We start from the raw sequence: 13,521 nt of genomic DNA, 5'->3' as shown, positions 1-13,521 counted from the left end.
TGTGGATGATTATTCCATGCTAGAATTGGTGTGTTCAATGATCAAAAGTACTTCCACAGACAGAAGTGAATTTATTGGAAGAAGTTAATTACTCAGAAATGAGTTAAGCTGCCATTGACCATGATGCATAAGAATTTTTTAACCCATTCTCATTGTTTATCTTGAATAACAGATATATGCTTTTCACTGTAAAGTAGATATATTTTTACTCATTTTGGGCAGTCCTGAAGTTTTTGTTTTTGACTAAAGTGACCAGACGTCCCGTTTTGAATGGGACAGTACCGTTTTTCAACCTGTTGTCCTGGTGTCCCAACAGATTTTGTCAGGATGCCTCTTTGTCCCATTTTGTTAGAAAATGAATTTTAATTTTTGTCTCTATTTACATCAACATAATATTTTAAATTATTATAGATACTGAAATACGTGTATGGCAAGGTAACTGTTTTTATGTCCATAACAACTAAGCTACCTAAGAGTAAAGAGGGAATATAGGAGGCTATGACAATATTCGTTATGAGCAACAACAAATATGGCAACCCTGCTACTCTGCCTGCATTTGTTTTCCTTGCTTGAAGTGAGTCCTTGGTTAATTCTTTCAACAACAGCAGTAGGAGTATCGTATGATGCAGGATTAAGGATGCTGAAACGAAATATATGTTCACTACTGCGTTGCAAAAAAGGTAAGTGCCTTATTAACTTAGAATTTATAAGCGATTTAATGCAATTCAACTCCCAGTAATTATGTATAGATCAACAAATACTTATTTTTCTATCGTAGGTACATGTTCATAAAGAAAGCACTGACCAATTGTGATTGTGATGTTCGTTGCACCATTTGTAACACCGAATTCTCTGTGTCCCATGGAGGGAAAAGCGACATTGAACAATATCTAAAATCAAGGAAACATAAAAACGCAGAAATTGCGGCATCGTCATCCAAAAGTGTAACTTCATTTTTCGGCCAATTTCAGCAACAGACCGTGAACTGCACTTGGCTGCAATTGAAGGAGCCTGGACTTACCACATGGTTGAAGAAAATCACAGCTTTCGCTCAAATGACTGTGCTTCGAAACTAATAAGAAATTGGTTTGGACAGAAATTCTCTTCCGGTCGTACGAAGGTCACAATTTCTGAGTCAGGAAAAATGTTCAATGATAATGAAATTTTTTTTTGAAAACCCATTGGCAAAAGTTGTTTTTGTTTTTCTGCACAACTAAGCTATAACTTTCCACCAGGCAGTTCTCCAGGTAGATGGTGATTTAACAACAGGAGTTTAAGTAGCCATGGCACTTCTATGTTGAAAGTAAATATGACTCAGAAATAGGAGAACAGTTTTATCCCAGATGTTGTAAAATGTGCTTTGCATGAACTACAAGATGAGGGTAAGGTGAAAGTAGAGGATTTCCAAAAAATTGCTAATAGTTTCTATGATTCATGTATTCAGTACTTAAAAGTCTGGACTGACAGATTTGAAGTATATAAGAAATTCGAATGGATTTTGCTTAACAATGTCCTGAAATGGAATGATGTTGAAATATGTATACCTACGATTAAAATTGTATCTGGAGAATCAAATGTTGATGATAATGCTATTTTCAGTGAATTTGTTTATGTTAAGCAATTTGCTACTGCAGACAGAATCACTTAATGGAATAATGAAGGAAAAGAAGCCCATCTGAGATGGGTAGAAATGTTTCAGTATTATTGCTCTTCTCAAAAACTATCATTCAGTACTTTTTCTAAGGTTGTAGAATTTTAGTTATCCTTGCCAGGTGCTAATGCACCTGTAGAGAGAGTTTTTGCAAGTATGAACAAAATATGGACATCAGGAGAAACCCAATTAAAAGTTGGAACGCTGAAAGCATTGTTGCTTACCAAAGTCAATCTAAAATACAGTTGCTTTAAGTTTTTCAATTACTTGAAGCAAAATGAGAAAAGAAAATCCATTCTTCAGAAAAATATGTCCTCTAGGCTAACTGTATAACATGATGTAAAATGTATACGATTTTTATAGTAATTGTAATGCTTTAAATGTTCTGTATTCATTAGGCCTATTGTGATAATTTTGCCTTATGTTTGTAATAAATAGATAAACAGGCTTATAGTTTTCTATTTGCTTTAACTTATAGACCAAATAATACTTTTTTTTAAGTCAGTTGATAAGTGTCCCATTTTCAGCTTGAGAAAATATGGTCACATTATTTTGATGTAATTGTATATTTGTGTTTGGAAGTGGACAGTTAAGACCTCTGTAATACCAGGAACATGTAAATTGAGCTCCTTATTATAATTATTACCATTTTGATATTTGTCTAAGTGTTGCATTTTATGTTGGGCAACAGTGAATTTGATGTACATTGTGTAATTCTCTTTTGATTTTAAGACTTTCCATAGTCAGTGTAACAGTTTCAGACAAGAAGGCAAAAGCCTCTCTGATTGTCCCATGTTATTTTCGACTTTTTTGTATCATGTCAATTATTAGAAATAATTCAGCACGGGTGATTATATAAGAAAGACTATATCTCGGCAATGAAAGGTTAAGTTATCTTAGTATTGAACTAGGGCAGCAAATTATGAGTTATATTGCAGTGTTTTATCATTCATTTTCATCGTTTGTACACAATGAAAAGAAACAGAAGACATATTTGTACTTGGTATGAAAACCTGATGTAAGGCAATCCAGTTTTATCTCTGGCAATAAAAATTACACTGGATGTATGAATTTTTTTCCACACAAAACTGAATACGGACTCTAGTGCAGTTTGTTATGCTGAATTCAAATATATAATCAGAATTGTGCCATCGCACATAGAGTTTGTTTTAAAAAAATTTTTAGGCAGTCACTTTTGTAATTCTATATATTAACCCTAGCAATACCAATGGCCCATAAGTACTATTTCGCCTATTAACCAAATGAAATAGTTTAATTACATCTTTGAGAAGCAATGTAATTGTCATAAATATATTAAAATTAATAAAAATCATTATTATTTCTAGTATTATAGTCTGAAGACTAAGGAATGCTGCAAATTTTGCTATGGGCTTTCGACGGACCTGTCAACTGTCATTTCAGTGTCTAGTGATTTTGTTTCTAATGCTGTGAGTTATGTTAGATTGGCATGCATATTGCAGCATTGGTGTCACAGTTGATTGTTGTACTCTGTTATTTGTAATGCTTCTTTTTCTCTTTACAAAAGAGTGAACCATGGCAGCAAGAAAACACATTCACGAAAGTTCTCTTGAAAGAGTAGGAAATAAAGTTTTACACAATTCAGATGAATTAAATCTTAAAACCAATGAAGTGCAAGATAACATAGAAGAAGTTAGATCTTCTGACTCTGAAAATAAACCTGAGGTGGCACATCATTTTACTTGTAAGTCCTGAAAACATTGACAAGTACATTACGAAATCTGGTCATGTATATATTGCACAGCCACTATGTCCTTCGCGCCAACCATCACAAAATATTGTGTAGGAGAAGATGGGGCTTCTCCAAGAGGGAAAAATAAAAACAGAAGCTGCAGAATTATTCCATACCCCACATATCATGGATTTCATGAAAGTCCATTCCAATGTAGAAGCTTTTCATTTAGGCATAGAACCAACAGATGAAAATGAGTTATTTAGTTACATTGATTTATTGTTGGTAATGGGCGCAAGCCATGACATGAGTATACCAATTCAAGAATTATGGTCTCTTCTGTATGGTGGACAAATATTATGGAGCAATGAGTCGAATATGTTTCTTTGAAATAACAGGAATTGATGACAAATCTACAAGAGAAATTTGCCGCTTGATGGACATATTTGCGCTATTAAGGGAGTTCTTTCATAAATTCAATTAAACATATCCCAAGTACTTCATTCCTGGCCCTCACACTACCGTGGACAAAATGTTATCCTTGTTTTGAGGAAAATGTCCATTCAAAATGTTAATCAAAGACAAGCCAGGGAAATACAGCATTCTCATAAGAATGTTGACCGATTCCGAGATGAGATACGTTATTAGCATGGATGTGTATACAGGAAAGGCCAACAGACCCCAAATTCATAGTGGACCGACAGAAGCCCATTCAGAATTTGGGGTGCATCATGACAACGGACCAATAGTACACATCAGTAGACCTGGCGGGAACGCTCTGGATAGACTTCCACCTTACACTTGTTGGGACACTGAGGTCAAATAGAAGACATATTCCTGAGGAGCTGAAAATAACAGTTGGACGTAGTTTGCATTCAACCTTTTTGCTTTCACCGATCCAGAGTCTCGGCAGCCGCCAATTACTCTTCCGACTACTTTTGATGCTGATACAGATGTTGATTCCCATTGGGAATCTGTAATATTTGTTCCGAATGAGTAAATTTATAATACCAATATAAATGGTCCAAAAAAAAAAAAAAATTTATAATGTCCAATAACGGACCATTTATATTGGTATTACTTTTGATGCTCTCACACAGCACACAGGGGCTGTTGTCAACAATGACGAAAAGAAGAAAATGGAAATCAATCTGTATTACAATTCAATACAGGGTGGAGTGGATACAGTGGATCAAATGGCAAGATATTACTCCACAAAATGGGGAACAAGAAGATGGCTCTTGTCTCTGTTCTACACCCTCGTTGTTATAGTAGCTGTAAATGTATTTACATTATATTTTCTGAATTTTCCAAACTGGAAAGGAAAATCAGCAAATTGTCATAGAATTTTTCTTTCCAATTTAGGTCTTAAACTAATGATACCTTTTGTTGTCAGCTGAACCAACAATGTACACTGACTGACAGAGCAAATGCAACACCAAGAAGGAGTGGTCAGAACTTTATGCCAATTGCAGGGTAGACTGACGTCTTTGAGGTATGCTCATGATGTGAAATGCGCCGCTGTGCTGCGCACGTAGCGAACGATAAATGGGACACGGCATTGGCGAATGGCCCACTTCGTACCGTGATTTCTCAGCCGACAGTCATTGTAGAACGTGTTGTCGTGTGCCACAGGACACGTGTATAGCTAAGAATGCCAGGCCGCCGTCAACGGAGGCATTTCCAGCAGACAGACGACTTTACCAGGGGTATGGTGATCGGGCTGAGAAGGGCAGGTTGGTCGCTTCGTCAAATCGCAGCCGATACCCATAGGGATGTGTCCACGGTGCAGCGCCTGTGGCGAAGATGGTTGGCGCAGGGACATGTGGCACGTGCGAGGGGTCCAGGCGCAGCCCGAGTGACGTCAGCACGCGAGGATCGGCGCATCCGCCGCCAAGCGGTGGCAGCCCCTCACGCCACGTCAACCGCCGTTCTTCAGCATGTGCAAGACACCCTGGCTGTTCCAATATCGACCAGAACAATTTCCCGTCAATTGGTTGAAGGAGGCCTGCACTTCCGGCGTCCGCTCAGAAGACTACCATTGACTCCACAGCATAGACGTGCACGCCTGGCATGGTGCCGGGCTAGAGCGACTTGGATGAGGGAATGGCAGAACGTCGTGTTCTCCGATGAGTCACGCTTCTGTTCTGTCAGTGATAGTCACCGCAGACGAGTGTGGCGTCGGCGTGGAGAAAGGTCAAATCCGGCAGTAACTGTGGAGCGCCCTACCGCTAGACAACGCGGCATCATGGTTTGGGGCGCTATTGCGTATGATTCCACGTCACCTCTAGTGCGTATTCAAGGCACGTTAAATGCCCACCGCTACATGCAGCATTGGCTGCAGCCGGTGGCACTCCCGTACCTTCAGGGGCTGCCCAATGCTCTGTTTCAGCAGGATAATGCCCGCCCACACACTGCTCGCATCTCCCAACAGGCTCTACGAGGTGTACAGATGCTTCCGTGGCCAGCGTACTCTCCGGATCTCTCACCAATTGAACACGTGTGGGATCTCATTGGACGCCGTTTGCAAACTCTGCCCCAGCCTCGTACGGACGACCAACTGTGGCAAATGGTTGACAGAGAATGGAGAACCATCCCTCAGGACACCATCCGCACTCTTATTGACTCTGTACCTCGACGTGTTTCTGCGTGCATCGCCGCTCGCGGTGGTCCTACATCCTACTGAGTCGATGCCGTGCGCATTGTGTAACCTGCATATCGGTTTGAAATAAACATCAATTATTCGTCCGTGCCGTCTCTGTTTTTTCCCCAACTTTCATCCCTTTCGAACCACTCCTTCTTGGTGTTGCATTTGCTCTGTAAGTCAGTGTATATGGGCTGCAGAAACCAATCCTCGAAAGAAATCTGAGATGCGTTATTCACGCTCCAGTTCCAGTACCAAATTGGCCAGTGAAACTAGAATCTGCAGCAGTGAAGTCAACAATCACACGTTCACAATGCAACAAACGTGTGTGGAAAACACAGCAAGAAAACAACAGTGACTGATGATTCAGAATGACTTTGGTCTACTTGAAAGTGTTCAAATAATATTATTATTCAGTTTTATTATCTCAAAAGACACAATTACCTGTGTAAAGATGTTTTATCCTCTCAAAAGGCACAATTACATGTGTAAAGATATAAATATATGCAATTTGATATAAATGTGAAATGAGTTAAAGTATCTTCCACTTTTTATAATGTTTCTTATTTTTACATTATATTTTGGTCTAAATAAACTATTTTCATGTATTATTAATGCAGAAGGTATGACAACAATTTTTGGCCACGTTAAGGAAACTTATCAAATATCTCGAATCTCACAAGTAAAACAGTCATAAGAAGAAACCCAGATACCATATGTAAAATAATAAAGGTCCACAAGATAAAATTGGACATGATAGGGCTCCAGTTATGAAAATTCCCATATAATAAAGATGAAAGTTTTGTGTAGGGACGTCAGGATGATCAAATATGAATGAAGTTAGACGAAAATGAACCAAACTACATCTATTATATTTTCAGTAGGGCATCTCTTTCATAACATTAAACTTAATTTTTCCCGACAGAGGAGTCGAATTTTAATTTAGATGTTACAAGATGGTATTGCATGTATTTGAATGTTATGAAGTTCAGTACTGCATTTATTTATATTTTGGGCCTCCGAGGCCCCCGCGTTGGTAAAGGATGTTACAATATATTTCGTATTGCTAGGGTTAAGCTTTCTTTGTAATAATTTTTGTACGTTATATAAAGTGTGAATTTTGGTCTCAGATGTGGGAAATTTTGCTCACACATGTGAGAATTTAATTCAGAATGGATCAGCAGCTCTGTGAAAGCTTATTTATGTGCTGGACATCGTTGTTATGTTTCAATATTGGTATACCTACTTGCACGTTGGTACACAGAAGTGTCTGTGCAAGTGCTTTATGTAGTGATGCAAGTGCCTAGGGGTTAAGGGTAAAAGTAGTAGTAATAGTAGTAGTTGTACTAGGTGTTTATAATTAGTTTTTATTAATTGTGTTTTATACTAGAGTAGATAAGAAAACTTATTAGTTAAAGTGATTGACAAAGTGCCACTTGAAAGTGGCAGTGTAAGGAGAACTTAGCCTTCTGATACGGATGATCAAATGTAGTTAAGAGTCAAACACAATTATCAAAGAAGTCGTTTATGGATGGCACATTGATAATTGATGGAGAGAAAGCATTAAAGAAAAGAGGCACGCTATTCATAAGCAGGATGATGAAAGTAAAGAAGTAAGAATTACTAAAGAACATCAAAATTACCTATTCCCAATTAGATTTACGGGCCCCTATGTATTTTTTGTTGAATCCAAGGACAGCTTGCACTCGGGAAATATTGGGTTCGAACCCCTCTGTCACAGCCCCGAAGGTGGTTTTCCATGGTTTTCATTTTGACACCAAGCAAATGCTGCGGCTATACCTTAATTAAAGCCATGGCTACTTCCTTCCCACTCCTAGCCCTTTCCTATCCCATCGTTGTCGTAAGACATACCTGTGTCAGTGCGACGTAAAGCAAATTGGAAAAGAAAAAAACTAGAATCCAAGGAATCAAATAGGGAATTTACATCCTATGGCAGTGGGAAGATATTTTTATGATAAGAAAATAGAGGGCATCAGATACATATTTTAGAAAAGAAAGAAATGAAATTCAAGTAACTTTTCTGAGCCCTTACCACATAACAAAAAGCTGACAGTGAAACCGATAACACATATGAAAGTTATCCCTAATAGACCTAATATTTTTAGTAATTACACACAATGACCACAGAATTAGAACCAGTAACTCGATGAACATTAATCAGAGGAAAGGTCACGGTCAAAATAAAAGATAAAATAAAGGCGAGTGAAAAGGGGCAAGGAACTGAACACTGAAAAGAAGTCACCAGACATGGAAGCACAAAAACACCAACAGCAGATTATTACCTATCTTCTCATAAAATAACTCGAGTATGTATTAATGAAGTTTCAAAGACGTGCTTTAAAAATTCAAGAAAAGGCCAGAAGCCATGGTTTTCAGTACTTATATTTACCAGTAACATTTCAAAGTATCAGGAAAATATAAATAAGTTAATTAATTAATGTACACCAAAAGAAACTATAAATATTAAACACAATAAAATTATATCCTCATGTGCCTGCAAGGAATGGGGTCATTTTTAGTGCATAAACATCAGTTTTGGCTTAACCCGGGAGTGGTGCCGCAGGGTATTTTGTGACCTGATATAGATTTATTCTGTTAGTTTGCACTTATTTTTTAACTTACAGGCCTTGGCTGCTACATACCTTTCCCCACATTCCTTGCCTTTTGTCTGAGGTCACTGGCATTTTAGTGAAGGGTCTTCATTCTTAGAAAGAGGGATTATTGTCAAGCATTGTAATAAAATGACTCACTAGACCCTGCGCTACCAGTCCCGTTCGTCGGAAGTGCAACAGGAACAATGTCTAATGTACCCAGTGAGTTACTTGTGTAATCATGTTATGAATTCATTTAGTCAATTCCTTATCACTGAAATGAGTTAGGGAGAGTATGAGCCAAGAGTGTCATATCTTTTACAGTCTGTGGAAGAGGAAGAATTTTTAATGAGTGAGGATGAATTAGAAGTAGTAGACTCTTAACAGTGATACAGGACAGAGCGTTAATGAAGAAGTAGTAAATATTAGTGATGATGATTTACCTTTCTCAACGATTTTCGATCATAACAGAAAAGGATGCTGTTACAAAACGGACAAAAATTTCTCCTCCTAAAAACTCGCGTACTTGAACCCACAACATTGCACTCATTTACAGGGAGTGATGCTCGCAGCAAGATGTGCAATCATTGCCTGAAGAACCTTGAGGCATTATTTTTACAAATGATAATATGTTGCAACTCACTGTAAACTGTACGGACCTGGAAACTGAACGAGTCAGAGGAAATTACACTCACAAACAATTTATCACAATTTTATGGATTGTCATGAAGAGGATAATTATTTCCAGTAGCGTAATTATTTTGGAAGGACTCTCCTCACCACCCAGAGATACACTGCTGCAGGAATAACATTACATAATAAGCAGAATCTGAGGCTGTCAGCTGAATCAAGATAAGGTGTTTAATAAAGATTATTCCTGTGATGACAACTTTTTACTTTTATAACATTCATATACTGTAAAGTTAGCCAGTATATGATATATGCATTTATTTTTGATAGCACATCATGCTATTGAGTTCATAAACCTAATACATCAATATCTGATACATAAAAATACATAATTTTTTTATTAGAGCAAGTTTAATCATAGTGATCAGAAAGTACCCCACGCCACCTCTCATGTTACATCGAGCGTCACCTGTCCAGGGTTAAAAGCTCAGTAGGGTCTCCCCTTAAGCAGTTATAAAATATGTAAAACAATTTAAATAAGCTCACCAGGCAAAAAATTAGTCACCCTAGTGCACACGCGCATTACCTCTATGTCAGCATAAGGCAGTATCGATCAGTGAGACATTGATGTTTCAAACGGTCAGTGTACGTCATCATACAGTAGGTAAATGTAAGGATGTGATGGTGGCAAACAGGGGCAATCGCGTTTGGCCGTTCCCCTCGTCATACGGTGTGTGAAGTTGCTGGTTTGTTGGTGTTTCGCAACCGACTGTTCAACGTGTCTACAAGCAGTGGTGTACTACTCTCTCTATTCGTTTAGTCGATTCCGACTCTCCGTGACCCCATGAACTAAAATACGCCAATTTATTCTGTCCTGCACTGCCTCCCAAAGATTTTCCAAGCTGGAATTTAGTACTTCTCTGATGCCATCAATCCATCTCATTCTTTGCCGCCATCTTCTCCTTGTGCCTTCGATATTCCCTAGCATTAAGGTCTTTTCTAATGAATTGTGTCTTCTTATGATGTGTCCAAAGTAGCTTAGTTTTTGTTTCAGGATTAGGCCATCCAAGGAACACTCTGGTTTTATTTGCTGTAAAACTGACCTATTTGTTCTCTTCGCAGTCCATGGGACTCTAAGGATTTTCGTCCAACACCACAATTCAAAGGAGTCTATTCTACGGCGTTCAGCTTTTCTTATGGTCCAGGTCTCACATCCGTACATCACAACTGAAAAAACCATAGCCCTTACTATACGGATCTTTGTTGTTAATGTTATGTCTCTACTCCTGAAGATATTGTCAAGATTGGTCATTGCCTTTCTACCAAGTAGCAATCGTCTTTTGATTTCATGGCTGCACATGTGACCACAAAACACAACATCAGAGGCTACCATGTTGTTCAATCAGCTGACTGTCATGTCTGAATGACTTCAGTTCTCTAACCTGTTGATTTACCTCTTGTAACTTCTCAAAGGACTTTCTACCATATAAATACTCATCACCTCTTCTGACAGGCAGGTTGAACTGAGAATGTGATTACTGTGGATGCCTGAGTACACTGGATTTAGACAGACAGAGCTTGCTCTCTGCTCCGTGGACCATTCTACTGGCTCTTTTTCTAATTATTGAACATTACAAACTACTTGGCAGGATCATTTCTTTTCTAAATCATATATTCTAGTAAGTGTTAATTGTGTTTAACATTCTCTGGATTCAGGTGTAAATCCTCCCCCTGTGCATATATATGTAATGATTTGTTTTGCAGCAGTCTAGCAAAGAAATAGCCATTTTGCTAGAGCAGTTAGCATGGAAGAGATCCTCCGTTTCTTCTCCGAGGTGACAGATTATCATATCACCCTGGAAATAATGTGAGATCCCATAAACCTTCCAGACAACTCTGTTTCTGTTTGACTTCTATGCCTTTTGCCCTATCTGTTACATTGTTATATTTAAACATTTTAGGGATGATGTTAAAATTTTGTGATGAAACTTCTTTTTTCCCTTTCTTTCCAGGTACAGACGGTTCATTGCCGCTGCAAAGTATGCTGACTCCCAAGAAGACCCATTAGATTTTGTAGCTTCAGGAGCTGATAGAGAGCCAAAATCTCCGGGACTTGTTAGCGAGCCAACCCTCCAGACTACCGAACACCACGTCCATCACCACCACAATAATCATCATCATCATCATCAGCAGCAGCAGCAGCAGCCGGAGGAATCCAGTGAAACTCCTCAAGATAAACACATAACACCAAGAGAGCTGGAGGAAAATAATCTTGAGTATCTCAAGTTCATGAGTCGATTCCATCTACAGGTGCTGACTGGAAAGGGACTACGTGTGCTTTCAGAACCTTATTGCAATCGAATGAAAATTCCCAGTCCTGTTAGTTTATTTTTTATTTGTTTCCATAGTATTTTTATTTTGACCCTATCAAGGCCAGATCAAGAACTGGATAGTCATTTACAGAATAATACATAGCATTTTGGACTCTCGTAGGCAATGTCTTTTGTGCTTACTGTATATAAATTGCTTTTAAGAAAATCTTTATTATTTAGGGAGAAATTCATTTTGCCTATTGGCACCGAATACTTTTATGCCCAAGAGTTTAAATCACCTATTTAACGCTTTTCATTTCAACAAAGTTCTGAAAGCAAGGAGAAATAAGAACGACCATTTATCGACCTAATTATACAACTTGGGAAACTATAGGAAAGGTAGTGACTTACTAGCTTAGAAAGTTGTTGATAGCACACATGTTTGCAGTTTGTTCACTTTCTGTTATACCATGTCATCAACAAATCTGATGCAAGCAAATACCTCATAGTTGAATAGATAAATCCGAATGCTTTGTCTTCCAAATGTTATTGGCAAAAGGGACCAATCAAACTGCAATATGGGCAATATTTTCCCGGGGCCCCTTATGGGGTGCCGTTGGGGCAACTTCAGTACTTTAAATGGAAGCATAGTGACTTACTAGCTTAGAAAATTGTTGATAGCACACATGTTTGCAGTTTGTTCACTTTCTCCTATACCAGGGATGGCGAACCTATACCACGTGTGTCACTAGACGACACACGTACACGACTTCGGTGACACGCCACATGAACATCGTAAAGTTTTTGTATACATCTTGTGCTGCAGACTATACAATATCTCATGGTTCGTATAGTCATAGTGTTTCACGTGTAAGAAATAAATATCGAAAACCTGGCCGTCAGTCAGTCGGTGAGTGAAGTTTGACTTGTGTGTGGTAGCCAGTAGCGCGTAATTATTCATTTTGTGTTACTGTTTATTGAATATCGTTTGTATACGGACCTCACAAACATGCTTTCGGTGCCAGAAAACAGAAACTTAACGAAAGTAGTGACCAGATTCTTCAAGAACAGTGGACAACGGAATTCAGAGTGATAGAAAGAAGCGATAAAGCATTGTGTTGTCTGTGCCTGAAAATTGTCGCGTCCCGCACATATAATATAGGCCTAAAGCGCCATTTTGGGACGAATCTTTTAAATGTTCTTTCCATGCCAAATGATGAAAGAAGAGAGCTCGTCTCACAGAGAATCGAACAGTACACAAAGCAAACTAGTTGTTTTGTATCATCTTTCAGGCCAAAGAATAACATCAGTGCGGTTGTTTCCATCTTTCTCACTGCATATTAGAGCATGGGAAGCCGATTTTTGATGGTGAGTTCTTGAAAGAGACTTTCTTATTGACGTCCGATGCATTAATTCAAGAATTTCCAAACAAACAACAAATAATTAACAGAATTAAAGAAATTCCAGGTAACCGAAGTACTGTCAAGGGTAGAATAATATGAACGAGTGAAGATGTTTCGGATCCTTTGAAAGCTGATTCGGATAACTCCCAGATGTATTCAGTATGTCTTGATGAAAGCACATATGTGACCTCACAAGAAAGGATTGCTGTTTTTGTCTGATTTCCTTGTGGAAATATGATGCGGGGAGGGAGGAATTAGTTAAATTGTTGAGTTTACGAAATACGACAATAGGTAAAGATATAATGAAGGATGTGAAGCAAGAACTTGTATTAAAAATGAGGTTTGACCTACAGAATAGCCTCAAGTATGGTGGGTATTCATAATGGGTTTGCACAATTTCTTAAAGAAAAATTTAAACATCCTATTTTACAGTTCTATCGTATGTTACACCTGGAAGCCCTATGTGTGAAAGAAGGTATGCAGTCATTTGAAAGAGTACTCTCAGTGGTAACTAAAATATTGTTATCTTCATACCTGCACGTGTACAGTGGAATCTCA

General features: G+C 38.3%; 1 protein-coding gene across 1 annotated transcript in view; it reads left to right on the top strand.

Annotated features, from left to right (window-relative positions):
• Window positions 1-13,521, top strand: part of LOC136862482 (testis-expressed protein 2) — a 483,604-nt gene that overhangs the window by 285,192 nt on the left and 184,891 nt on the right. Inside the window, exon 9 of the mRNA XM_068225772.1 lies at window positions 11,261-11,627. Within this exon, the coding sequence (XP_068081873.1) occupies window positions 11,261-11,627 (367 nt within the window). The remainder of the gene's footprint in view (window positions 1-11,260; window positions 11,628-13,521) is intronic.

This window comes from Anabrus simplex, chromosome 1, assembly GCF_040414725.1.
Source record: "Anabrus simplex isolate iqAnaSimp1 chromosome 1, ASM4041472v1, whole genome shotgun sequence".
NCBI lineage: Eukaryota > Metazoa > Arthropoda > Insecta > Orthoptera > Tettigoniidae > Anabrus > Anabrus simplex.
Note: the sequence above shows the minus strand (reverse complement) of the source record. Positions and strands in the feature narration are given on the sequence as shown.